At 43.0% G+C, this 27,838-nt stretch overlaps 1 protein-coding gene across 2 annotated transcripts in view; it reads left to right on the top strand.

The window, feature by feature from the left end:
* The window catches only part of gnao1a (guanine nucleotide binding protein (G protein), alpha activating activity polypeptide O, a), a 221,916-nt gene that overhangs the window by 169,341 nt on the left and 24,737 nt on the right, over positions 1 to 27,838 (top strand). Inside the window, exons 5-7 of one of the 2 annotated variants that reach the window (XM_048546344.2) lie at positions 12,591 to 12,719; positions 20,044 to 20,173; positions 26,680 to 26,833. In XM_048546344.2, coding sequence (XP_048402301.1) covers positions 12,591 to 12,719; positions 20,044 to 20,173; positions 26,680 to 26,833 — 413 coding nt within the window. The remainder of the gene's footprint in view (positions 1 to 12,590; positions 12,720 to 20,043; positions 20,174 to 26,679; positions 26,834 to 27,838) is intronic. The other variant, XM_048546345.2, reaches the window with a different exon arrangement.

The raw sequence follows: 27,838 nt of genomic DNA, 5'->3' as shown, positions 1-27,838 counted from the left end.
TTGACCAGCTGATTACACTTCCATCAGCTCAAAAGAGGCAAGCACAGGGGATTATAATAATGTAGCACATAAATCGTATTCTAATGGATTATTATCATATTAATTGAGTTTTTGGTGCAGTTTTAGAATTATAATATTTCAAAAGGCAATATCTCAATTGTGATGGCTTGTCTGATGTTGTGTGTGAAATAATGGCCGACAATTACACTACATACAATTACACTAACCCATTTAATCTCCGGCAAACTTCTGTTCACTGCCAGCCACACACAATGCATCAGCGTAATTACATAGGGGTATGGAAATCATGTACAATGTATCAGCCCTATGTATAGGAGGAGTGTTAAGTTCTTTGCAGGGCACCGCTGCACCATGATCTTTCCCTTTTGAAGTATAGCTCACAGAGTTGGATGCTGTGTTGAAGAGAATTCTGAGTAAGAATAACAATATTGCCTGCATGAATGCAATGTCATTCTCTCTCAAAATTTAATTAGAAAGGGTTGAACTAAATTAGTAACAATAAATTCTGAAACAATGAGATTGCAGTATTTGGTCCATCAACCCATTATATCCACATTTTTCTATGTGGACCCTTAGTTCTGTCCTAGGAAAGCAAAAACTTTCGGATCAGATTTTGATAGAAGTTATACCCACTGTTTCTACGCCCAGCCTGCCCACCCCTCTCTTACATACAATTAATAAGTCTCCTGGATCATAGGAATGTAGGAATTAGGAGCAGGAGAAGGCAAATCAGCCCTCTGGGCACCACTTTGCCATCTAACATGATTCTGGTTGATCTTATCCTGGCCTCAACTCTTTTTCTGTCTGCTCCCCAGAGCCCTTTACTGTACTTTTCATCAGAAACATGTCTTTTTCTTTCTTGAATCTATTGATTGATTGATTCTGCCTCCACTGCACTCTGTGGCTGTGAGTTCCACATATTCGCGACCATCTGAGAGAAGTTGATTCTCCTCATCTCTGTTTTGAACCTACCACCTCTCATTCTATATCTGCGACCTCTTGTTCAAGACTGTCCCAAAAGGGGGAACATCCGTTCAATGTCCACCTTATCAATCCCCGTTAGCATTTTATATACCTCAATCAGATCCCCCCCACACACCCATTCTTCTGAACTCCAATGAATACAAATCCAAGCTATTCAGTTGCTCCTTGTACCACAGCCCTTTCATCCCTGGAATCAATCTGGTGAACCTCCTTTGAACTGCCTCCAGTGCCACCACATCCTTCCTCAAGTAAGGAGACCAAAACAGGCCACAATATTCTGGGTGTGGTCTCACTGATGCCTTTTATAATTGGCACAACACTTCTTTACTTTTGTAATCCGGTCCTTTTGAATTTTACCTACTGTTTCCCTAGCTTGATGTCCTATACACACAGTGAATAAATTTTAAGAATGAGCATTAGACATAGGAACATAAAGGTACGATATGTTTCCTCACTTTGTCAAAGGCTCCTTTTGAGGGCTATGGTTTGACTTTTTGTCTAGTTGTGGTTTTCAGTGGCTGCTTTTTCATTCTCACCAACTCCTTCATTAGGTGATATAGCAAGGCACAAAATTCTTTTGTAAGGGTTCTTCTTGCGTACTGCTCATTGTTTTTAAGGGACTATTTTTCATTTGCGAATCCCTCTGTTGAATAGTTATATTATCTTCCATACTTGAGTTCTCATATTTAGACTCTCGCAGAAGCAGAGTTAGAAGAATTCATCATTATCCTGAATGGTTATTACCACCATTAAACCTAAAGCCACAACACAAGAAAAGTATTAATTCCTTTGAAACCATAGTATTTAAATTGAAATAAGGTAGCAACAAAAGTTTTTATTAAAATAACTGACGTACAGATACATAAGAAAAATGATAACCCAAAATGCACCTTCTCCAGACTGGTGAGGCCATATGCACAAAGCTGGAATATTTTTAACCAGGTAATGACTAACCTTTTAACCGCATCTCACACCTCAGTCTCAGATTTAAATATAGTAATTGGCACAGTGCTCATTACAGTAGCATCTGCTATATTTTTGGAGCTCTCCCTTCTCCTGTTATCGGAAGAGTTGGTTGGCTCCCAGCCAGATCCAGGACTTGGTCCCACCCAAAGCTCAGCCTCCCATTCCTGAATCTCAGTCCCTCATGCTTTTGTACCTTGCCCCACCAACAGTCAAATGCTCCTTGACCTTGTTCTTCCCCAACCCCTCTCGTTCCTGACTGTCAGTCCCCCGCTTGCCCTCATTCCTGGAACTTGGCTTCTTCTCACTGACAGCATTTATCTACCCAGCTGTTTGCTGTTTCTCCACTCACGTGTGGTTCTCTCCCACACTTATTTACTGGTAAACCAATTAGTAACCAATTAGCCACAATTACAGGAGAGTACCAGACTGTGATTTGGAGGAGTAGCTCTTCAGTATTTCCTTCCATTCCGCTAAAGAGGGTGATCTTTTACTGATTGGTTACCCCTGTAAGTAGATTCTCGCTGGGGTGGTTCTTTTTATTCACTTACGGGACATGGGCATTGCTAGCTGGCCAGCATTTATTGCCTGGGGCTTTCAAGAGCAGGTTCACCCACTTTCCCTGGGATCACCATGGGCCACTACACCTAAGACTAACTGGCCTTTGTCTTTCATTCAGAAAAATGGTAATGTTGATCGTTATGTTGGAAATTTTTTCTCCATTTTCCCCAGTGAGTCACTGTGTACAATTACCTTAATTTAGTGCCACGGAATAGATTTGCAAGAAAAAAATTACAGGTCGTGAAATAACTGGAACAGTAGCAATCGGGATACAAAATTGGCTGAGGGATAGGAAATAGAGTAATGGTCAATAGATACTTCTCAGACTGGAGGAAGGTTTTGTAGTGGAATTCCCCCAAGGTTTGGGACTGGGACCCTTGCTTTTTCACATGTGCATTAATGACATAGATTTACTATTCAAGGGACAGCTTCAAAGTTTGCAGACCATACTAAATTTGGAAAAATTATAAAGTGTGAGGAGCTTAGTGTAGAACTTGAAAAGGACATTTGAGGCGTTATTGGAGTAAACAGATGAGGTTCAATGCAGAGAAGTATGAGACAATATAACTAACATGGAGAAACAGTACAAAAGAAAAGGTGCTATTCTAAAAAGGTGTGCAGAAGTAGAGAGACCTCAACATATATGTGCTTAAGTCATTAAAGGTGGCATGACAGGTGGAGAAAGCAGTTAATGAAACATACAGTACAGTATTCTAGGCTTGTATTAATAGTGACATAGAGCATGAGAGCAGGGAGCATATTCTGTCCCCATACAGCATTTATGAGAATGTTTACAGGGATGCAAAACTTCATTTGTGAAGATAGTTTGGAGAATTTGGGGCTATTTTTCTTGGAGAAAAGGCCCTGTTTTACACTTGTAAATGGTTCAAGAATGAAATGCAAAGATTTGAAATGATGGAGATGATGGCTTAGTGATAATGCAGCTAGACTAGTAATCCAGAGACCATGTTCAAATCTCTCTATGGCAGATGGTGGAATGTGAACTCAATAAAAATGTGGAATTAAGAGTAAAATGATGGCCATGACTGTTGTTGATTGTTGGGGGGAGAAAAGTCTGGTTCACAAATGACCACGAGGGTGCTATCCTTACCTGGACTGGCCTACATGTGACTTCAGACCCACTGCAATGTGGTTGACCCTTAACTGCCCTCTGGGCTATTAGACATGAGCAATAAATTCTGGCCTATCCAGTAATGCCCACATCCTGCAAATGATTTTTTTTTAAAAAGTGATTTGCAAAAGAAGTAAATGGAAAATGAGAAAAACTTATTCACACAGCCAGTAGTTTATGTCTGCAATACACTACCTGGAAGTGTGGTGGACTGGATCAGGCTGTATCACTGGGCTTTATTCTTGTTATTGTGTAACTCTCTTTCACCCTACCTGAATGCCTGCAGCATTCCAGGATTCTACTGCTGTGCCTTGCTTTTGTGTGGTGTGTCCTCTCAGCCAGATACCTTACTGATGTTGCTGCTGGAGTGCCATGCTTCTTAGGGTAGACGCAAAGCCAGAAGGGTGATGGGTATCAGCAGGCTTTTGACTAATAGTCCCCAGTGCAGTAAGTCAAGGGTAGCCTCCGACGCTCGTCTAGGCCCTGTTTGGAGCAATCGGAGTCAGGATCCCCTCTCAAGTGGTGAGAGGCCAAATGACAGGCACCACACTATCCATCATGACTCTTTGTGCTGTTTTGTTCCTGAAATTACAGAGAGGCAGGTATTGTAGAAATTGAAAGTGGGGGGTGGGTGGCACAGTTATTACTGTTGGTGCACGTGCAAAGATATTCCACGTGACTGAACAGGCAGTGCAGAGGGCATGCAGGGCTATCGGTGTCATCAGTTGTGGTGATGAACGGAAGTGGATAAGATGTTGCAGGTGATAGTGAGTGTTAGAACATGAAATTTGGTGGAAGGTGGGTACAGGAACAGAGACAGAACGGGATGTGAGGCATTGGAGAGAAGATGGTGGCACTTAAGCTGGTAGAGTGATGAAGACTGTTGACCTCCTTTCAACAGTGCTGGGCATTTCTCCAGATGGCTGAGACTGCTTTAACTGGGACGGCAGGGTATAGTGTCTTGACACCCCCTCTGCTAGTCTCGGGCCGAGGAAGTGCCAGCTATGCACTATCTCATCCAGGAAGGTCTCCATGTCCCTGGACACACGCTGGGGTATACATCTACCCCTGCCTAGGGCAAATGACAGGACCCATGCAGGACAACTGTGGACTGGCAGTGCCCATGCATGTGTGCACTTAAGATTTTTCAAAGATGGTGTGGGCACAAGGACACCTGTGAATCCTGGGATATCTGCTGAGTGATGAGTTGCCCTGGAAATGGTACGTTAAGACAGGATGGAAACCAGACGTGAGAGATACCTTAGGGTTGCGGTAGATAAATAATGAGCTAAGTTTGGTTAGATAGGTGAGGGGATTTGCTAGGACTAGCTGTGAAAGACCCTCCAAAACACTCAATGCAATTTAGACATCACCAATAAAAGTAAGATTGAACCTGATAGGCCAAATTACGACTTCTGCACCTTAACACTTGTGTGATCCCTTGTGTGTTATCTCTTGGCTTTAAGTATTTGGTTCTACATGTTTCTTGCCAACAGTGAGGCATATCAATGAAAAGATTGTGATGGATTCTATCAGGAAGTATTAGAAAAATACAATTGCATTAGAGCAATTTTATTGGGAGATATCCAGAACTACTCCATCTTTTGTGCTGATGCTAATGATATAAATATTTTTGAGTTCTTTTACTCAGAATACAGGAAACCAGAACGGTATGTTACTTCATTTAACACGCTATTGTGGCTATACCTTGAGGACAGTCACAGATCTGAACAGCTGGCAGATTACTGACAGTATACAAGATTGCAGAGATCGCCTGTACCCATTGTAATACAGGGTCTGCTTTTGCCTTGGAAAGGTACTGGAAGCAGTGCTCTTTGACATGTGCCTACTGAATATGCTCAGTAATGAGTAACAATGACAGAGAAGCAGCATCAGTGAGCTCCACTCGTCCTTCAGCAAACCCTGAGTGTGAGGACCCTGGACCATGAATGCTCACAGCAGAGTAACTGAATAATTTACTCAGGGTGTCACTCAGTGATAATGTTAGCTTTATGGCGCTGTTAGGTTGGAGGCAGAGCAGAATGCACATGATTGAATCTCTATTGGTGTCTGTGGACCAGAAATGCTATGTCTTGTACTTACCAACATTTGACTGCTGCTGTGGAGCATGAGCGATGGTTGTACCGAGTGATGTTTAGATGAGGGCCTTTGGAAGGTCTTAGATGAACAGTTTATTGATCATTTCAGCACAGAAGGAGAAGGTCAGGCCACCTAGCCTGCACCATTTAGTAAATAGGATGTGGGATGTCTTCAATGGAGGTGGCAGGCAGGACATCGATTTACATTAGGCCTGAATGATGAATCTCTGACAGTGCAGAACTTTCCCGACCCGGCCTTGAAGTGTGCATCTGGATTAATGTTTTCAAAACTCATGGCTATTTGATTCAGGAACAGGAGTGCTGCCACAGAACCCATGCTGATAACAATATAAAGGTGAAGTCACAACAGTAAGGGAACAGCAAGATCAGTCAGGCTTGCGGGGAAGAGATGATGATCAGAAGGATGAATGGGAAAGGAGGATGCCTTAACGTGTAACTATACAAAATTTGTTATCGTGGTGCAGAGAATTGTATCTGCTAGCAGCATCAAAACCCCCAACATCCCCAAAATAGCTCCAAATTGTATTATCGGCAGATGCTCGGTTTGGGATAACACAAGCGCATCACATTAGCAGAGGAGTTAGACACTTTATCCAACACCTTCTCAACCTACATGACCAGTGACTGAGTGCTTGTTTCACTGAGTCAGCCTGTGGCTAGGTCTTGGCATGAGACTTAGATAATTTTGATCAAGTCTTAAATCAATGTGGTGAGTTGTGTCCGTCAGCTGGACCACATGGAATGGTCTTTCTTTAATGCCAGCCCTGACCTGGGGCTGCATTCACTTTGGCCCATTCTGTCAATCAGAATTGAACAGCCACATTATGTCACCTCATTAGCTATGATGCAAGCAAGTCAGTGCTTTACTGGTGGTGGTAGCGCCCATGCCTCTGAGCCAGGAGGTCTGGGTTCCAATCCCACCTTCTCCAGAGAACAGCCATTAGCTGGAATATGATAGTAGCTAGTGCAAAGTCCTGCCAAACGTGTTTAAAACATCTTAATGGTGCAGAAGAATAGACTGGCTTGTGATATGTTATAAAGTCTCTGAGCAGCAGCAGGTATCTGCTAAGCTGAACTTTGTACACTGTCTGATATGAGCCTTATGTCTGGACCGGTACCTCCCCCAGTCTGTCAGTGCTGCACGCAAGCTGCAAAAGTATGACTGCCACTTTGTAAAAATAGAATCAACAATCTTCAATGTTTCCAGTGTATATAATTGCTGGCGTTTGTGTTATTTCATTTTCACCTTATCAGTTTGTGCTAATCCCTGCTGTTTCTCATCTTGCGTGCTAGCCTACAGTGACATCGTACCGCAGAAACTTCCACATTTTTGCTGACAACATCCATATCTACCTCACCACAGCCTCTCTCAACCCATCCGTTACTGTTCATTTATCAACTGCTTGGCAAACAACACTGCACCCATCATTTTCAGCTTCCCATTTCCACCCTCTGTGAACCCAAGGCTGTCCAGAACTCTGCTGCCTGTAATTAACTCACAACAAGTCCTACTCATCTGCTGTCCTTGTGTCCACTGCCCTACAATTTCTCCCAGTCCAATAGATCCCTCCATGACTAGGTTGTTTCTGGAATTGAGGGTTAGCTTGTGAAGAGAGATTGAGTAGACTATGACTGTACTCAGTGGAATTTGGAAGAATTGGGGTGGCGGGGGGGAGGTATTCTTATAGAAGCATGTAAAATTATGAAGAGAATAGGTAAGATAGAAGCTGGGAGGTTGTATCCACTGGCGGGTGAAGTTAGAATTAGGGGCATGGCCTCTAAATAAGGGAGAGCAGATTTCGGACTGAATTGAGAAACTTCTTCACCCAAAGGGTTGAGAGTCTGTGAAATTCCCTGCCCAGTGAAGCAGTTGAGGTTACCTCATTTAGTGTTTTTAAGGCAAAAATAGATTTTTGAACAGTAAAGGAATGACGGGTTATGGTGACCGGGTGAGTAAATGGAGCTGAGTCCGCAAAAAGATCAGCCATGATCTTACTGAATGGCAAAGCAGGCTCAAGGGGCCTCGCCCTGCTCCTGTTTCCTATGTTCTTACGACCTCACCACCCCCCAAACCACCACCTCCATCTCTATAATCCTCTGGAATATCTGCCCTTCTGTAATTCTAGAAACTCATGCATCCCTAATTTTAATCCCTCCATTGTTGGGAGTTATGCCTTTAGCTGCCTAGACCTTAAGCTCTGGGCCTCTTTCCCTAAATCTCTCAACCCCTCTGTCTCTTTAAACCACATTTAAGGCATTGTCTAATACCTCCTCATGCAATTTGATATCTAAATTTGTTTAGTGGTAGTCATGTGAAGTGGCTCAATGTGATACAGTGTGAGCAAATATCTGCAAATTGTTGTTATCGCACTGCCTCCTTATTGAGTAATCATAAACAAGTTGCAGCAAAGCATGCACAAATGGAAAATGAACTGCCTTTCTGTGTTTTTTCGTGGGATTTCTCTGCTGATAAGCACAATTCTCAGAGGTAGTAGAAATTCAACATATCATTGATCCAGGAAATTCCTACCTGTGCCAGAATCACACTGGGATTCCACAAGCAATACCTCTTCTAATACTGTCCAATAAAATCTGCTATGAACTGCAACCATTCAGGTGCTCCATGTTTTGTATTGATGTTTGAAATAATGTAAAACCTCGCTCTGCTCAGAAAGCTTCAAGGCTTCATCACTGACTATACTTAGCCAGCTGGGCTGTGTGAGAGTGAATTTCTGAATCCGAGACAATGGGTAGGAGAATTAGAAATGCATGCATAAATATCGGTTGTATGCATTTCAGCTTTGTGAGGTGCGGAACAGATGATTGGCTTCAACAGGTCAGCAACTTTGCTGTTGAGATGGAAAATCTCATAGCAAATCTGAGTACTCCTTTGATGCCTGGGCTCACTTTGGGGAAAAAAAACAGTTCTGTGTATTACATAAAAATGGTCATCCATGGAGTTATATCTCAGCATGTAATGTGACCTCCAGTTATCATTTGCGTTATTGCTGCCATCAAAATAACAGTCAGAGGCATGTTAAGTATTTGTCCCTTGATATTGGCTACAGTTGTTCAAAGGCAACGACACCTTCCAGTGTCAGTTTGAATGCGTGAAGAATTTTCCTTTGGGCAGTTAATTAATTTTGTACATAGAAAATTATCTGACACTCTGTCATATATGCCCTGTGGATATATGAAGCATTTCTACCTCTGCTAACACAAACAGGCATCACTTGCCACCATGACAACCTACAAGACCATTTAAAAATCAGACTGTGCAACAAAAGCACTGTAGAATTACTCAATGTTAAAGTGCTTGTTAATTCTGAATTTCCATGCGCTAATCTTTAAAAGACATAAATAAATGCCAGGGGTGATTCCATAAATTGGCACCCTCTGTGAGGAGCAGCTGTCACAGAGTGAGTGCACTGCAGCAATGCAACCCATTATTTTCTGTCCACTAAATTTAATAGTGATATAATCAAGGGCTAGACACTCATCATTTCCACACCGCTGTGCTCCTTGTGAATGCCACTCCCATCAGAGAGCCCTGGATTATAAATTCACTGTCCTGTGAAAATATATTACCTTTCCTTATAGATTTTGATGGGCAAAGACTTATGTCATTAATTTGATTTAATTACATTGGTTTACATACATTTTGAAAGATGCTGCTCTATCAAGTGCGAATTGGTTTGATTATAATGCTATCCCTTGCCTTATTTAAACTAAATCAAATTGGTGCAGTACTCCCAAAATTGTTGTTGAAATTATTTGGTTTTATTTCACCAGTTTTGGTTTGCTGATCATGAGTTGGGATTGGGCATGGCTCCAATCACAATACAGTTTGAAGGGAGGAATGTGAGACTTTACATTGGCAGGACTTTGCACTAATCTCCATAAACTCCAAACTAAAACAGTCATCTGTATATCACCTGATGAGAGGAATGTGTCACAGTGGTAGTGTCCCTATCTCTGGCCCACAAGACCTGAGTTTAATTCCACCTACCCCATAACATTTCAGAACCAGTTAATAAAAACATACATACCCTACAAAGTAAAGCATGATAGATTGCAATGCAAAGTGCTCCCCTTCACACTATAAGGCAACTGAAAGAATCATCAGTGCATTGGGTTAAATGTAACAGAATTTTTGAACCAGTGGGATTGGGTTTGAAGGGAGGGAATTTGTGATTGGATTCAAATTGGAGGAAATCAATGAATGAATAATTCATACCTACACGATGTGATGCGTCCAGTAGAAATCGACGAGGCTTAGTATTTAAGTGCTGTCAACTCTGTTAAAACCTGTTATGGTAATGTTCAATGGAATTATCAGAGATTGGTAAATTTTTATTGATTCTGTGCTTATATTGCATTGAGCTTTGTGAGACCGGTATTTGTAATAGTTCCCAGTTAATGTGATTTACCAAACTGTGAAATCATATTTATTGTGAATGCAGAGCTTTGTGATTTGCAGACAGAGTACAGAATTTGTTTACAATTTCAGTGAAAATATAGCAAAAATCATACTTGATAACTGATAGCCGTTGAAATCCCAAATTACTAATTCCAACCACGTCTTCAGACCTCCAGTGAAGATAAGAGTAATTCTGTTTGACACATGAAGCTTAATAAGTTCTTCGACCAAAGAAAGCTATAAAGAACTAGCCAGGAAGATATCTTCAGTAACTTTACTGTATATGATTAGACAATAGCCCCTATCCAGTTTGAGAAGTTAATTATTGTTATTCATTGGTAGAATGCTGAGTTTAAGATACTTAAATATAGCAGGTAACCTTCACCCCTGCAGTGGCACAAGCAGTAACGGGGTACATGAGAGAGTTCTTGTCTGCTTAATTACAGTCTTAACTTGCAGGAAGTAAAACATAACTCTCCTGTTCTCCAGCCCTAGCCTCTCCAAAAGATATAATTCCATTGCACAGAATTGAAAATCTTCCAACTAGCAGTGGCTCAGTCAACTCATTCAGCAGGTGTGGGGGTCACCAAACGCAATAGGTTGGTTTGAAAACCCCTAGAAGGCCCATGGGAAATCACAAATTCATCTCCTTAAGCAGGAGTTCCCTTGGTAACAAGCAATGGCCTGCCTGGTAGAATTCATCACCTTGACTTGGTGATGGGAGAGCATTCAGTTGTAAGAGCAGTTCTGGATGTTATAAAACGAAAGCATACCCAGAGGATAGGTAATGGCCTAGTGGGCTTGTCACTTAACTATTAATCCAGAGAGTCATGTAATGTTCTGAGGATCTGAGCCTGAATCTTACCATGGCAGATATTGGATTCAAATCCTACTAATAATCTGGGAATCAGAGTCTAATTATCGATAGTCAGGAAAAACCCATCTGGTTCACTGATATCCTTTTAGCGAAGGAAACCGCCGTCCTGGTCTGGCCGACGTGTAACTCCAGGCCCACAGCAATGGGATTGATTCTTAGCTGCCCTCTGGGACAGTTAGGGATGGATAATAAATATTGGCCCAGCCAACGGTGCCTACGAATTTAACAAAAAAGCAAACTGAGAGGACTCTTGTGAAGAGGTAGTGTCCCTGCCTTTGAGCCAAGAGGCCCAGGTTCAAGTCCCATTTGCCCCAGAGGTATGTGATAACATCTCTGAACAGGTTTGTTCGAAAAAAAAGCAGACACAAGGGAGCTTTTGTAGTGCAGTCGTTATATCCCTTCCTCTGAGCTAGGAGATCCCAGATTTGAGTCCTGGCTCCTCCAGAGGTGTGTGACAATAACTCTGGAACAGGTTAATCGTAAAAAAATAAGCCAGACTCAGCCTGGCCAAGTTGTCTTTAAACAGGTCCAGTTAGCGGGCTGTGGAGGGGTGTTATTTCTACTGACTGTCTGACCCTCTTCCATGTCCATGTTCTTGCCTGGGTGTCAGTGGAGAGGGTGCACATGGAAATCTGCCAATAGTCTCGATGCCTTTATAGAGAGGTGGGCACCACAGTGGATGGAGTGCTTTATCTCCATCTTCATTTTGGTTTAATCTCCACCCTCATTCCCTACCTCCCCCTCACCACCTGATGGTTTGTATTGACCTTAATGGACATTGCATGTAGATATTCAGTTGGCTTACATCGTTCACTTGCTGGTGGTGGTTTTTAGTTAAAAACAAACGTCACGATGATTTGGTGCTGGGAAAATGGCCATTTGGTTGTGTGTGCTAGCACTTCTGGATATAGAAAGAAGAGAAAATATAAAACGGGCCCAGTGACCCTTGTAGCACAGTAGTATTGTCCCTGCCTCTAAACCAGAATATCCAGATTCAAATCCCATCTGTACTAGAAAACATCTCACAACAGATCTCAGCAGGTTGACTCAAAATACATATAAAGCAGATGCAGGGACTTCCGTGGTGTTGTGATAGTGTCCCATCCTCTGAACCAGGTGACCTAGGCTCAGCTCCAACTGCTGTGCAGGTGTCTGGTAACGCCTGTGAACAGGCTGATTCAAAAATATCAAGGGACCCAGGGATGGGTCTAGAACTGTCTGTCCCTGCCTGGAACAAGCCTATGTAAACCTCTAATAGTGGCTCTGTTTTGGTGTTCGACGGTAAATGATGTTCTTTCTGATCATGAGGCATGATCAGCTTTCCCCCCACAGTGGTCGAGAACTCCCTTGACCGCGTCTCCCGCATTTCCCGCAACACATTCCTCACACCCTGCCCCCACCACAACTGCCCAAAGAGGATTCCCCTCATTCTCGCTGTCCATTGTTGGGCTGTCCAGCACTTTCAGTGCAGTTTGAGGATTTGTTTCCTAACTACTTTCATTTCTCCTACAGTTATCTAGACAGCTTAGATCGGATTGGAAGCAATGACTACCAGCCAACAGAGCAGGATATCCTCCGAACCAGAGTGAAGACCACTGGCATTGTAGAAACTCACTTTACGTTCAAAAACCTCCACTTCAGGTGAGTCCAGTTTAATGGAGCAATAAATACCATCCATTCCCCCACCCAACCCCATAGTGGAGACCTGTTTCTGGATATATCACTAGTTATTAATCAAATAGAAGCAACTAGTTTAGGTATGAAGGTATAAAACTCTTTCACTTAAAACAGAGTTAAAACTGGGCTTGTTATGTATGACTCTATTTGATGTATTAAGTTGAACATTTTAAAGAAAATACCAGTGCATCAATAAATAGAAGGGGCTGATTACCCATCTGCTGTTGCCTCGATAGTAAATACTTAAGCATTTCATGAGATGTCCTTGCTTTATCGATTTCCCCATCCACATGTGTAGTTTACAGACTGTGATCCTCAAAGATAGAAAGCTTCTTTCATACAATTACTTCAGTCAGTCACAAAACACATCGTGCAAGTTGCACTTATAACATGTATAACCAGTGTGAAGGTACTTCTGAAAAAACGCATACTTTGTTGAAGCTTATTATCAAAAGCATTGCCCTGAGAAATGAACCAGAGAATGGGTATCACCTATTTTGTTGAGGTGAAATAGGCACAATGTAACTACATGTTCTTTATCTCTGCCAAGATCAGGATCCTGTGCATTAATATATGTAGCTGCTGGTAATTATTAGCAAACTTGGGATTATTTAACAAATGCTGTCCAATCACAGAATTACATCCAGTGTTGGACACTGTTCTGAGTTTCGCAGACACAGGGATCTACCAGCCTTGGGGATGTGTGACTTATATACCTGGCATCACACCAGTGCTGAAATTCACCTCACATCACATTCATCTTTATGGCATGATGACAAACATGCACATGTTGCTATTCCATGGGAGTAGCATGAACAGTGAACCTCATTAGTTGCACAAACCTTTGGGTAATCTAAGGTAGACTGAGTACTTTCCTGAAATGAAACCTGCAGCCTTGGACCTGCTCATGAGTCAACAGGAAATGATCCAGTTAGTGCAGTTATTATCCCACAGGATGGTTTTAATGTGACCCCAGTCCAATGCCAACCAATGAGCACTCTGTGCTCAGACAGAATAAAAGCACTGTTTTCTCTTTACGTTGGAATTCATGAGAATTGTCCTAATGAGTGCAAGATGAAATGCTTCTACAAGATGAGTATTGCTGAAAAAAAGACGAGTTATTAAGGTCTTAGTGAAAATTTGTAGCTCAGGTTGTGGATGCAATTGTTTGTCAGCTCGCTAAGCTGGTTGTTCTGTGGTTTGCAGATGTTTTGTTAGCATTCTAGGCAACAGCATCAGTGCAACCTCTGATCAAACTGTTGGTATTCTGCTTCCTTCCGGATTTAAATGATCCTCTGGTGGGATGGTCTTATCACTTCCAGTTCTGTTGTTTGTATATGTGGACTCTTTCTGTGTATTTGTTAATGGAGTCCCAGGTTGAGAACCAGGCTTCCAGAAATTCTCTTGCATGCCTGGTGTTTGCTTGTCCTAGTATGGTCACTTTGTCCCAGTCAAACTGATGGCCCTCACTGTCTGTGTGAATCGAGATAAGTGAATATTGGTCATGTCTTTTTACTGCCAGCTGGTGTTCGTGTATCCTGTTGTCGGTTTCCTCCCTGTTTGTCTAATGTAATATTTATTGCTAAAAGTTTTTGCTAACACCTTATACACCTATGGGCGCAACAGGCTAAAACAGGCCTGACACTGTGAAGCCTATGCCATCCGACAAAGTGCTACCCATGAACGACTCCACTTCCTTCATGAATGCCTCTCGAGCCGGGTGCAGCCTCACAGCTTAAAATAAAAACCTCCACTAAACAACTCGCAAGTAAGAGGAATAACAAAGCAAAACGGCCGCAGGATGCTACAGGCAATGATCACTGACGCCCACAACCGCTTCCACAGATACCAGTGGGAAATTATGCACGAGAAGTCTTTGTACCACAACTCAACCAACCAACAGTGGACCACAACACTGGAACAAGCCATTAACACTATAAAACAGAGAACCAGAAAGGGAAACACAACTCAGCCTACAGGAGAAACTAACTGGACTAATCCACGACATGAACAAAGCAGACTCAGGGGTAAAGAACCTATCCGACAGATAACTCTCAGATACAGAAAAGCCATCCTGATGTGTGGACTTAACTATGACCACGGGGGCACTAGGAAAATGGACTTCTGAGCAGCACAAGAGTCAACGCTGAAAACCAATGCACTCGTCGATGAAATTCAACAGGCCATCAGACAAACAGTAGCCCCAGCACTTAACTGTAAACACAAATCAGACACCTTCAGCACAGTGGAGAGAGAGGCCCTCGACGGACTGAAGAATAAAAACATCACAATCCTATCAGCAGACAAAGGACGAATGACACATTAGAGACTTAAACAAGAAGGAGAGATTACCAAAACCAACCATATCAGAATGAAACCAGATGGCTTAAGGGTCTAGGCCTGAAACGTCAGCTTTTGTGCTCCTGAGATGCTGCTTGGCCTGCTGTGTTCACCCAGCTCCACACTTTATTATCTTGGATTCTCCAGCATCCGCAGTTCCCATTATCTCTGGCTCAAACACACCCTGCTTCTACAGACTCCCCAAGGTGCAGAAACCTGGAATATCACTCTGACCAATAGTCTTCTTACCAAGCACACCTACATACAAGGTTGTGGGGGAATTACAACAGAGACTCAAGCACCTGATTAGTGGATCCCCACACTCAATCCATTCGGCCCAGGAGTTTCTCACACAGCTCAAGGGCACAAAAATTGACGGGGACAAAGTCATGATCTCCTTCGATGTTACAGCGCTATTTACGTCCACTGACATACTGTTAGCCAGAGAGACACTAGCCATACTACAAGACTGACCAAGAGCACCAGTCTTGAACTCCAACATCAGCAAACACAGCTTACTGAAACTGCTGGATTTATGCCTCACAACACACTTCACATTCAATGGACAGATATACAAACAGATCAACAGCACACCGACGGGATCACCCATCCCAGGTCTCATTTGCAAGAGCAGTGATGCAGAGATTGGAACACAGTTTCCTTCCTATATTCCAACCAGAAACGTCCGTTAGATGTACACGTTTGTAAAAATCAAATGCACAAAAGTAGAAGAAACCCAGCAACCTGTCAACAACATGTTTGCAAACATAAATTTCAGTAGAGAGGAAGGAACCAACAAACAGCTCCCATTCTTAGGTATCACGGCAAAGAGGCTGACTAACGGCAGAGTCTGGACCTGAGTATAGAGGAAGGCCACACACACAGACCAAATCCTTAACTTCAACAGCAGCCACCCCACTACACACAAACAGAGCTAAATCAAGACACTATTTAAATGAGCTGCATCACACTATAATACCTCAGAACCCCAGAGAATGGAAGAGGAACATGTCTACAAAGTTTTCAACAATGGATACCCAAGAAGTTTTGCCTGCAGATGCCAACAAAACAAACGACAGAGGATGGGTACAACCGAAGACACTTGCAATGCTACCCTATATCAAAAATGACTACCAGAATCCTAAGACCATGTAAGATCATGATGCACATAAACGTACAATAACACCACACCAAATGTTATCAAGGACAAAGGACCCCATACCAACAGTAAACAAGACCAACGTGATATACAGAATACCATGCAGTGAGCGCGATAAACATTACGTTGGTCAGACGGAGGGGAAACTGACAACCAGGATACACAAACACCAGCTGGCAGGAAAAAGACATGACCAATATACACAGACAGAGAGGGCCCTCAGTTTGACTGGGACAAGCGAACATGCTGGGGAATTTCTGGAAGCCAGGTTCTGAACACGGGACTTCCATTAACAAAATACGTAGAAATAGACCCTGTACGTGGGCCGCTGCTAAAACAGCAGAACCAGAAGCGACAAGACCATCACACCAGAGGATCATATAAATCCGGAAGGAAGCAGAATATTAATGCTTCGATTCGAGTTTGCACTGATGTTTTAGAGAACAGTAATGAAACATCTGCACACCAGAGAACATCTGGCTCGGGGAGCTAACAGACAACTGCGACACAAGTTTTGTTCAACCAAACAACAAGCTCGAAGAGGCTTTCACTGAGTTAAAGGGATCACTCGGAACCCTCAGAGCTTACAGAAAATGTTCGAACCCCAATACTAATGTCATACAAACAGGCAGAGAATGACTGTTGCACTGCCCTGGTGTAGAGACAGAACATATGATCGTCCAACTCTACACAATTATGAGGATAGATTGAAGAAATTAGGACTGTTCTCCTTGCAGAGAAGAAGTATAAGAGGAAATCTGATAGGGATGTTCAGAATTGGGAGTGGGCTGAATATTGTAGATCGGGAGAAACTGTTCCCGCTTGTAAAATGGACAAGAGAGCATAAATTGAAAATGAATTGCAAAAGGAGAAATTAAGGAAAAAAAGATTTTCACCCAGTGAGTAGTTAGTGTCTTGAATGCACTTGCTGGAAAGTGGGTTCAGTTGAGACACTCAAGAAGGCATTGGGTTTTTACGTGGATAAAAATAATGTGTGAGCATAGGGGGAACCAGCAGCAGACTGTCATTCGACGATGATGTTCCTTCAACTAACAGACACGATGGACCAAATGGCCTCCTTCTGTAATGTAACATTTCTGTGATCCGTCTGGCAAAATATCTGAGATCACAAGGGGCAGTGAAGAGTTGGAGAGAATTGATTAAATAGAATATCTGCAGCACACACGTGAAAATTGAGTCCTTTTGTTTGAATGATCTCAGCGAGGAGAAGCTGAGGAACAGACAAGCAAAGTTAGATACTTGCGAGATTCAGAGGCAATGGCGTAATTACAGATTTGACCAGGAAGAACAAAACCAGCTTTAGCAGTCCTGTCGGAGCCAGACGTCAGAAGAGGATGGTGTGGTCGACCATGTCGAACAGTGGTAGTAAAGAATTGACGCCCCCTGCTCATTGCTATTGAGGATGGCATTTGTGGCTTTAATTAAGGGCACTTTTAGTGCTGTGCAAAAGTCTGGTTGGCGAATTTTAATATGGATTTGCAGAAAACACAAGCATGGATTTGAGAGGCTTTTGTACTAATCCAGCATCATACCCATTTTTAAACCTGCCTTGTACATTAGCAAATTCAATTGTACAGCCTGTCACAGTGGAATTTGAAGTCCCAAACCCGAGAGAGCTAATCCACAATCAACTGAATACATCGGAATCACAGGGGAGCCTGAATAGAATGACTGCACTTAGGAACAGATCTGCAATACACGTGCTGATGGCTGTGTTGGAGTAGTGGCCTCTAACCTGCAGAACGGAGGGTCAGACCGTTGGGATAGCAGTTCAGGCTGTTTTTCATTCCCCGGGCTCTAGTTTGCATTTCAAAAGATTTTCCATTTAGCTAGGTGACTTATTGTAACAAATGATTAAGTGATTTTCCGAGATAGCTCCAGATACCTGCAGGTTGGAGATCATGGGAGTTGATAGCAGGGGGTTTTCATTAATTAGTCTGCTTGGGCAGTAAGAGACTGCAGAATTTTGATCATTAACCTTTTCAAGGACTGCCAGTCATTTAACATAAAAGACAAAATTTATATTTTTTTTAAAAAAACTATTATTTCGTCTAAAATAAATCAATCAAGGGGATTAAATGTTAACTGATGCACACCAGTTCCACACAATCACAGTACTGATTTGAAAAATACCTCATTTTAAATGAGGGGGATAGTAACTAGAATGACATACAGTTTAGAACTGTGCTAGCTCCCTCTAGACTGATACCAAGGCCACTATCCTGTATCCAATTTCGTACTTAGTTCCTACTGTTCTCCATTCAGTCTAAGCTAGGGGCCAGCACATACACTTTGATTCTGCCAACACATTATCCTGAACCTCTGCTGGACCTGCGTCTAGTAATCGAATGAGTATTTCTGATGTCTCCAAATCTATATCCTGCTCTTAATGCCATGCTCTTGGACGCAGTGTCTGGGATTGCGAAGTCAACGTCTGTATGAAGACCGCTCTGGATTGTGTATGAAGATTGCTATCTGATATTAAAGTAGATGGGGAGATTTACTCCTGTGTAATAATTATCAGGGCTGAGGACTTGTGCCTATAAAAGAAGGGATTATGTACCTGTTATGTGTCAAGGCTGATTTGATTGTTGTACTTAGCATGAAGTTAGTCCCATGTGTGTACATTAGTGAAGTGCATGAAGAAACTTTGCAAGCCTGATTAGGAATTGGACAAGGGCTATGTTTGCCTTTCCTGCATCTCATCAGTCAGGCAGGGAAGTTCATCTCAAGCTGATTTTCAGTGCTGCAGGATTCACCAGCATGCTGACCTTTCTTCTCCTAACCTCACACTCGTCAGTTCACAGTCTTTCCCTCAATCTCCACATGGTTTTCTTCTAGTCAATACACCTATTACTTTCTGTCTATCACCTTTTAAGGTTCCACTCTTGTATTGTACGCTTGCTGTTGACTCGCTAGTACACGTGCTATTGTACCAGGTGATTCTTTCATTACTCCCGGATGCCACCCGTTGCCCACTTTGCACAGTGAATTACATAAACACCAGTTCCTGCTTCTGTGCCTTTTGTCAATACAGCACTTGGACTAGAACCTGATGCCTTGAAATCTCCAGTTGCTGGAGGTAGATATTTGTGTGACTGGAAGAGAGGTACAACCAGGGCTCACCAGGCCTCAGGAAGGTGTTAACCTGCCACATAAGCTGCTTCTGATCTTTCCTCCTCTAACTTCATCAGTGTAACCTTTTTCACACATCTAGCTTCCCTAAGAAGACAACTGTTTTATTGACCTCAACTTCTCTCTGCAGTGTCAAATTCCACATTCACACCACATTGAGTGTAAGTGTTTCTCCAGAATCCCTCATTAGATTAATTAGTGATTCTCTTGTATTTATGACCCATGATTTTAGATTCTCCCATCATTAGAACTGTTTTCTATATGTCGATTCTGTCAAGTCCTGCGTACATTTGGTTCCTGGCCCAGAGATTGCATGCAACTGGTTGCTAAAAGCAATATATGTCTCAATGCCCCATTCTGTCAGTAGGGAAGTGAACAGCCTGAGCTCAACCTCCCCATCCAAGGTCAGATACTACATATAATGGGAATTACAGCCACAAGGGCACATATTACTACTCTGTGTAGAACAGTGTGGGGGCATCATACCTCCTGAAGGTATTGTCCCATGGGCAGTGAGGAACATTGGGCTAAATGTTGAGAGTGCTACAGGTTACGTCCACAACTCATAATTATTGCACCCATTTGTCAATCCCCAGGTTTTACTGAAGAAAACTTGTTCCATTTTCTTCGCAGGCTGTTTGATGTGGGAGGTCAGAGGTCAGAGAGAAAGAAATGGATCCACTGCTTCGAAGATGTGACAGCAATTATTTTCTGTGTGGCACTGAGTGGCTATGACCAGGTGCTCCATGAGGATGAGACCACGGTGAGTCGGGCCCCAGGTGATGGCTTCGGCCCCCAGTGGTTTATGTGTGGAGATTGTCTGAGATCCCAGAATGAATGTCCAGGCATCTGTAGCTGCAGTGTGTGCAGTCAGGGACAGAACCATGGATTTATGAGCGTGCTGTGTGTGCAAAGAGTGTCTGTGTTCATTAAATTGTAGACGTGAAGTTAAGAGAGTCTGAATAGGTTGTTTTGACCTGAATTGAAGGAATAAGCAGATTCTGATTCCTCTTTATCTTCAGGTTGTGACAGCATTGAATTATATTGCATGCAAGAAGATTTCATTCCCATTGTGTTAGAAGTGATGGAAGTGTTTTCTCTGATGTCTATGAGGTACTAAGGAGAGGTGATGAGCTATGACTTCTGGGTATTTATTTTGCTCCTGATATAGGACTGAGCTACCTAAGATAGACAGTTTGTGACTGGCACACTGACAATCAGCTTAGCCAAACTGTATCTACTGCTGGAATGCGATATTTACATAGAAGCATGTTGACTGGTTTCCTGATGCATTCACTGGTCTTTCTTGTCAACGCCAGACACCCAACATAGTAACTTTCTCAAAATGGCTTAAAAATGTACTTACATTTTAAGAGATCTGAAAACCTAAAGCCAGGCTTCATGAACAGAATGGGGACCTATCTTGTTGGATGCCTGTTGCTTTGTAATCCAGTTCCAGGATTCACTGACCTGCCTGGTTAACTTTTAAACCCAACAGAAATACACCTCTGTGTTTTGTAACAATACCTTTTTTCTCATTCAGGATTTCTAATGCAACAAATGAGATTCCAGATGACGCGAGGCAAGATTTAAGAGTCTCTGAGATTCATGTGTTAATAGGACAATTCTGGGAGAGGCATATTATCCCAATGCAACTTCAAGCCCCTCTCATGTAACTTCTCTTCCTTTACACCCATTGTGTACAGTAAAATTGTTAGGAATACATCATTGTTAAACATGTTGTGGACTAATGATTTTTACTTCCTAGGTCCAGTAGTATGTTTTCAACTTTGTTTGTTTTATAACATCACAGTATTACTTCCTCTAGGAATAATGAAGAGTAGAGTGATTGTGTTTACAGATGTATTAAAACAATGGCACACCTATGATTTTTGTTTGTATTCCTGAGCTGAACAGGATGATTACTGTCAAAACTTTTACCCAAGTTCCCTGGTCTGAAAGTGTAATGTGTGAGGAGTTATTGATGCAAGAATGTCATTGTAGGTTTGCTCCTGGAAAAACCTGGATCTATTACATGTTAACATTTTAAGCCGTATGGATGACTGTGGAATTTTGTTCCAGGGATTTTCAGTTACGCAGTTGATTTGCCACATGGCTGTACAGCTTTGAAGTAGACTGTATCTCACACTCCCTAATACAAACCACAATCCTCTGTGTGATCCCAATAACAGTTTGTTCCATTTGTTACATATATAATCACTGTATTTTTCATTTTAATATTTGGTGCAATTAGCAGCAAAGAGTTGAAGGGATAACTTAGTGTTACATTGCTTCAGTGGTGCTCGTAATCACCAAGGCTTTGTGTGGACTGCGCTAATCTTGCCTGTATCTGCTGAGGTAGGTTTTATGATAACAAAAGATATCCAGCACTGCAACAGATACAGTTACAGACAACAAGCCACCTTTGATAACTTATTTAATTTAAATTTATATAACAAAATACAACCAAATTTAAAAAGAGGAGCAGGAAAGCTTGCTGTTTCGGCTCGGGACCCTTCTTCAGAAATGGGGGAGGGGAAGGGGATTCTGAAATAAATAGGGGGAGGCGGATAGAAGATGGATAAAGGAGAAGACATGGTGAGAGGAGACAGACAGGTCAAAGAGGCAGGGTTACAGCCAGTGAAGGTGAATGTAGATGGGGAGTTAGGAGAGGATAAGTCAGTCAGCGAGGATGGACAGGTCAGGTGGGCGGGATGAGGTTAGTGGGTAGGGGATGGGATGGGGCTTGAGGTGGGGTTAGGGAGGCGGGGACTAGCTGAGCTGGTTTTGGAATGTGGTCAGGTGAGGGGAGAGGCCAGACGCCAACTCTCCACCACTACCTACCATCCCCTGGATCATGACTCTACCCCTGAGCACCAAACCATTTATCTCCCAAACTATCCACAACCTCATCACCTCAGGTGACCTCCCCCCCCCCCCCACAGCCTCTAACATCATCATTCCCGCACCGCCCGCTTCTATCTCCTTCCCAAAATACACAAACCTGCCTGCCTTGGTCGACGCATTGTCTCCGCCTGCTGCTGCCCCACCGAACTCATCTCCACCTATCTGGATCCCATTTACTCCCCCTTCGTCCAGGAACTCCCTACCTAAGTGCATGACACCACCCACGCTCTCCAACTCCTCCAGACCTTCCAATTCCCCGATCCCCAACACCTCATTTTCACTCTGGACATCCAGTCCCTATACACCTGCATTCCCCATGACGATGGCCTAAAAGCTCTCCGCTTTTTCCTGTCCCGCAGACCCGACCAGCCCCCTGCCACTGACACCCTCATCCGCTTAGCCAAACTTGTCCTCACCCTCAAAAACTTTTCCTTTAATTCGTCCCACTTCCTACAGACAAAGTGGGTGGCCATGAGTACCCGCATGGGCCCAAGCTATGCCTGCCTCTTTGTAGGCTACGTGGAACAATCCCTCTTCCTAAGCTACACTGGCCCTAAACCCCATCTCTTCCTCCATTACATTGATGACTGTATCAGCACTGCCTCATGTTCCCACGAGGAGCTCGAACAGTTCATCCACTTCACTAACACCTTACACCCCAACCTTAAGTTCACCGGGACCATCTCCGATACCTCTATATCCTTCCTGGACCTCTCTGTCTCCAACTCTGGCAGCCAGCTGGAAACCGATATCCATTTTAAATCTACCAACTCCCACAGCTACCTGGAATATTCCTCCTGTCACCCACCTTCCTGTAAAAATCCCGTATTCCCAATTCCTTTGCCTCCGCCACATCTGCTCCCGAGATGAGGCATTCCACTCCCGAACATCCCAGATGTCCTCTTTTTTTCAAAAACCGCAACTTCCCCTCCACAGTGATCGAAAATGCCCTCCACCGTGTCTCCCGCTTTTCCCGCGACTCATCCCTCACACTCCCTATTCGCAATAATAACCAAAACAGAATCCCCCTCACATACCACCCCACCAACCTCCAAATCCAAAGCATCATCCTCTGACATTTCCGCCATCTGCAATCCGACCCCACCACCAAAGACATTTTTCCCTCCCCACCCTTATGTGCTTTCTGGAGGGACCACTCTCTCCTTGACTCCCTTGTCCGCTCCACACTCCCCTCCAGCTCCACCACCCAGCACTTTTCCCTGCAACCGAAGCAAGTGCTACACCTGCCCCTTGTCTCCCCCCTCACCCCCATCCCAGGCCCAAGGAAGACTTTTCACATCAAACAGACGTTCACCTGCACATCTGTCAATGTTACATACTGTATCCGCTGTTTCCACTGTGGCCTCCTCTACATCGGGGAAACCAAACGAAGGCTTGGGGACTGCTTTGCGGAACACCCACGTTCTGTTTGCAACGAACAACTACACCTCCCAGTTGTGAACCATTTCAATTCCGCACCCACCCCCCCCCCCCCCCCCCTCCCCACAACTCCTCGGACGACATGTCCATCCTGGGCCTCCTGCAGTGCCACAATGACGTCACCCGAAAGATGCAAGAACAGCATCTCATATATTTCTCTTGGGAACCCTGCATTCCAATGGTATCAATGTGGATTTCACAAGCTTCAAAATCTCCCCTCCCTCGATCACAAGCCAAAATCAGCCCAGCTAGTCCCCACCTCCCTAACCATTACTCCCACCTCAAGCCCTAGCCCCATCCCCTACCCACTAACCTCATCCCGCCACCCCCCCCCCCCACCCCTGGACCTGTCCATCCTCCCTGGACTGACCTATCCCCCACTAACTCCCCACTTACATTCACCTTCACTGGCTGTAACCCCGCCTCTTTGACCTGTCTGTCTCCTCTCACCCTATCTTCTCCTTTATCCATCTTCTATCTGCCTCCCCCATCTCCCTATTTATTTCAGAATCCCCCTCCCCTCCCCCATTTCTGAAGAAGGGCCCTGACCCGAAACATCAAGCTTTTCTGCTCCTCTGATGCTGCTTGGCCCGCTGTATTCATGCAGCTTCACACCGTGTTATCTCAGATTCTCCAGCATCGGCAGTTCCTACCATCTCTGTGACAAATTTTAAAAAGAGCAGGATTTAATTTTGTACATTAGGTGATGATCGGTATTTGCAATTTACTGGTAACCATTCTGAGGAGGTGAAGGCAGCATTGATCATACTCCTGTATCCTGACATGCTGGTGAACATGTGGAGCACAATCCCAAAGAATCTATTTGTTTTGAGTTCACTTGACACCAGTGCATGGATCTGAATCAGTGCTGTTGAGAAAGGAGATTGATGGCACATGGTAGTATAAGGTAATGCTGGTGCTCCTGTCAGAGGTAAAGACAGATTCTCAGTATTACTTGAAATAGGAATCAACAGGTGAAGGAATCAAGGTGGTTATCATTGGTACATTGATCGTGCCATCTTTTAGGTGGCGGGGCTTGGTCAACTGAAAGCCTATTTTCAAGATTTTGAAAGGTAATTGGAGTTGTATTTTCACTTCTAGTGGCCACACCAGGTTACAAAGATTTAAAACTCTGCTACAATCCAATTTCAAGCTTGTGTAGCTCATACATAGAGGGAAGTACTAATGACCACGTTTTGTTCTGAAAAATGTGAAGGGCAGGAACAGCAAAATACTGAAAATCTGAGCAGAATCTCAGCAAACTTTGTTAAATATATGTTAGGTCTGAAAGGATGGGTTATGATTTCAAGAATATCTACTTCTTCAAAAAGGTCTGGTCATAGCATTTACTCAAGTGTAGCTCATACTGAAAATGTTTCAACATTGAAACTGACAAAGGTCTGATAATGTAGCCTCTCTTTACATCACTCATTGATTTTATTCAGCCCTTCTAGCATGCGTCTGACCAAATGAACCCAGATGACCATCTCTGTAACAATAAGTAGCTGTTCAAAACTTTCTTTCTTCCTTGTTTGGTCATGCATATAAACCATCTCTCAAGTAAACAGACCCTCAAAATGTCAGACCAGAGGGACTTATGGCAGATTTCTCTCACTATAATTCTCATTAAATGGCAAGTGACTGTGTATGAACTGGGTTGTCCATGTGAGAGTGATTACACATCGCATTGACGTTCAATAAGCACAAGGTGGCAGCATTATGATGTAAAATATGATGAGGCGTTCAGCCACTGTCTTCACCGAATGGTACAAGTGAAACTGCAGAACCGTCTTTCAGTTGAGCATCTGAGATCCTCTAGAAGTAAATGCAATCAAAATGTTCTATTTGTGTGAACATTCATTGGTTTGGGCTAAGTTTCAGTCTGTTGATTGTGTAAAGAGATTGCCCTCTGGGGCATGCTGCATACATGCTAGTGATTTTTGTATTGGATTGCACTGAGATGCAACAGTGCACCTTCAATGTTGTGTGACCACCCCATGACTCTGAGTGTACTTCATCCTCCTTTTGCCTGCTCTCTGGTATCACATCCCTGGGGAAGGAGGCAGCCTTCCAGCTCCAGCCTCTCGCTACAGCCATGACACCATTCCACCACCGCTGACTGATACAAACAAAATGTTAACAATGAGATTTTGCGACACCAACCCAAATTGGCAGGTATGAAGCTTCTCTTGACCAAGAATTGAAAACAGCAGTGCGACCTCTGGCCCGAACCTTGTCACAAGTTCCTCTCATCACTACATTGCCATGTAGAAGACATGCAAGTCTGATGCAGATTTTTTTCTTCTGTTTTTTATTTTGCCGAGGCATTGGTCCTGTAAAATGTAAAGTTTTTTTTTGGTGTTCATGCATTTGGTAGTCTTCCTTTTGGCTCCAGACTAATGTCTTCGTGACCTGACATTGTGGTGTTCATGGGTTACCAGACTCTTAATCTGTTCATGCTTTCGCTCCAGCTTGTCAAAAGCCACTTTAAACCACATAGCTAAAAAAGCTAAAAAGTCATGGCAAAGACTCAGAGGTCAGGAGGAGGCCGGTCACTGACTGTTTTCAAGTCTGGATTAATTCAAGGATCTATGATATCCTTGGTTAATGTATCCAGTTAGTGTTTGCCACTGCTCTCTGGCTGCATGGTTTCTATGCCTAGAGATAGAAAAAAGGCAGCGAATCTTCAGCTGCAGTTCCTGGTACATGCATGATGCATGATTTAAACAATATATAAATAAAATGACTGGTTTTAAATGGATCCAGTTGTAATATGTAAATTTTTTAAGTAGCTTTGACCTGTAATTAACCTTGCATTTAACATAGAAATTGTAAAGTTACATCTTTGCACAGCTGTCAATATGGAATTGCTTTAGTTTGGTTCTAGGTGCTTGGTGTAACATAGGGCATTCTTTGTTTCAGAATCGCATGCATGAGTCGCTGAAGTTATTCGACAGTATCTGTAACAACAAATGGTTTACACATACTTCCGTCATCCTATTTCTCAACAAGAAGGACATATTTGAGGAAAAAATTAAGAAATCTCCACTAACGATCTGCTTTCCCGAGTACACAGGTAACTAGGTGACCACCACGTGTCTCTGGGTGGGTAAGGGAAAGAAGCACACACGACTGGAAAATTCATTTGGTAATTCAGTTTAAAGTTCTGTGGTTTGAAGTTTGAGTTCAGAGGTTAACATACTGAGACCCTTATACCCCAACGTTCAAAAAGGTGTGACTTTAAAGACACTAATGTCTAAAAATAGAACGAGAATGGTTGTTGATTTGTGAATGAGAAGTGCAAGAAAAGCTGTCCAAAATAACCCAGTATTTCAAGAGACAACATGAGTCTAAGAACAGAATTCTGAAAATTCAAAGTAGAAGTAACCCTCTTCACACTCATTCTACTTTAAGTAACAGAGCTGCATTCATTCCATATTACAGGAGAAAATTTACAGTGATTTTGATAGAGGTAGTCACCAGTTCCCTGTGATTAAATTGGTTATAATTCAGTCAAATGGTTTATATAACATAAGCAGCATTCAAGGTAAAACAGGCTCATTTTAAGGAAAATAGAGATTTAATTGAACAGCAGAAAGTTTTGCTTCAAAGGAAAACTCGAGTTCTGTTGTCCATGATAAGGGATATTTTGGAGGAAATGGAGGTGCTGCACCATCTTTGGATTAAATGAAGGACACGAGATGGTAGACTAAGATCCCAAGGGATTGTTCAAAGATGAGTTTATTTAGGGTTATCGTCAATATTTGTCCCTCCGCAAACATCACAAAGAACCTATTTGTCCCATTATTGTTTGTGGGATTTTACTTTGTGCAATTTTACCGTTGTATTTGTCTACATTGTGCGATAATGACACTTCAGAAATACTCAACTGACTGTGACACTGTGTACTAGAAGGCTGTTGCTATGAGTTGATTCCGGAAAGACTGATATCATGATGAAAAAGAGAACCTCTAGTCAAGAGATGCATAAGCTTAGTTTCCTGACTAGAATATCAAACTCATGACGGTTCATGCTCTACCGTTAAGATACCTTTTCTTCTGGTCGATCTCCGAGCTTTTTA

The sequence above is a fragment of the Stegostoma tigrinum genome, chromosome 16 (genome assembly GCF_030684315.1).
Source record: "Stegostoma tigrinum isolate sSteTig4 chromosome 16, sSteTig4.hap1, whole genome shotgun sequence".
NCBI classification, from domain to species: Eukaryota; Metazoa; Chordata; class Chondrichthyes; order Orectolobiformes; family Stegostomatidae; genus Stegostoma; species Stegostoma tigrinum.
This window is presented reverse-complemented; position numbering and strand designations above follow the sequence as displayed.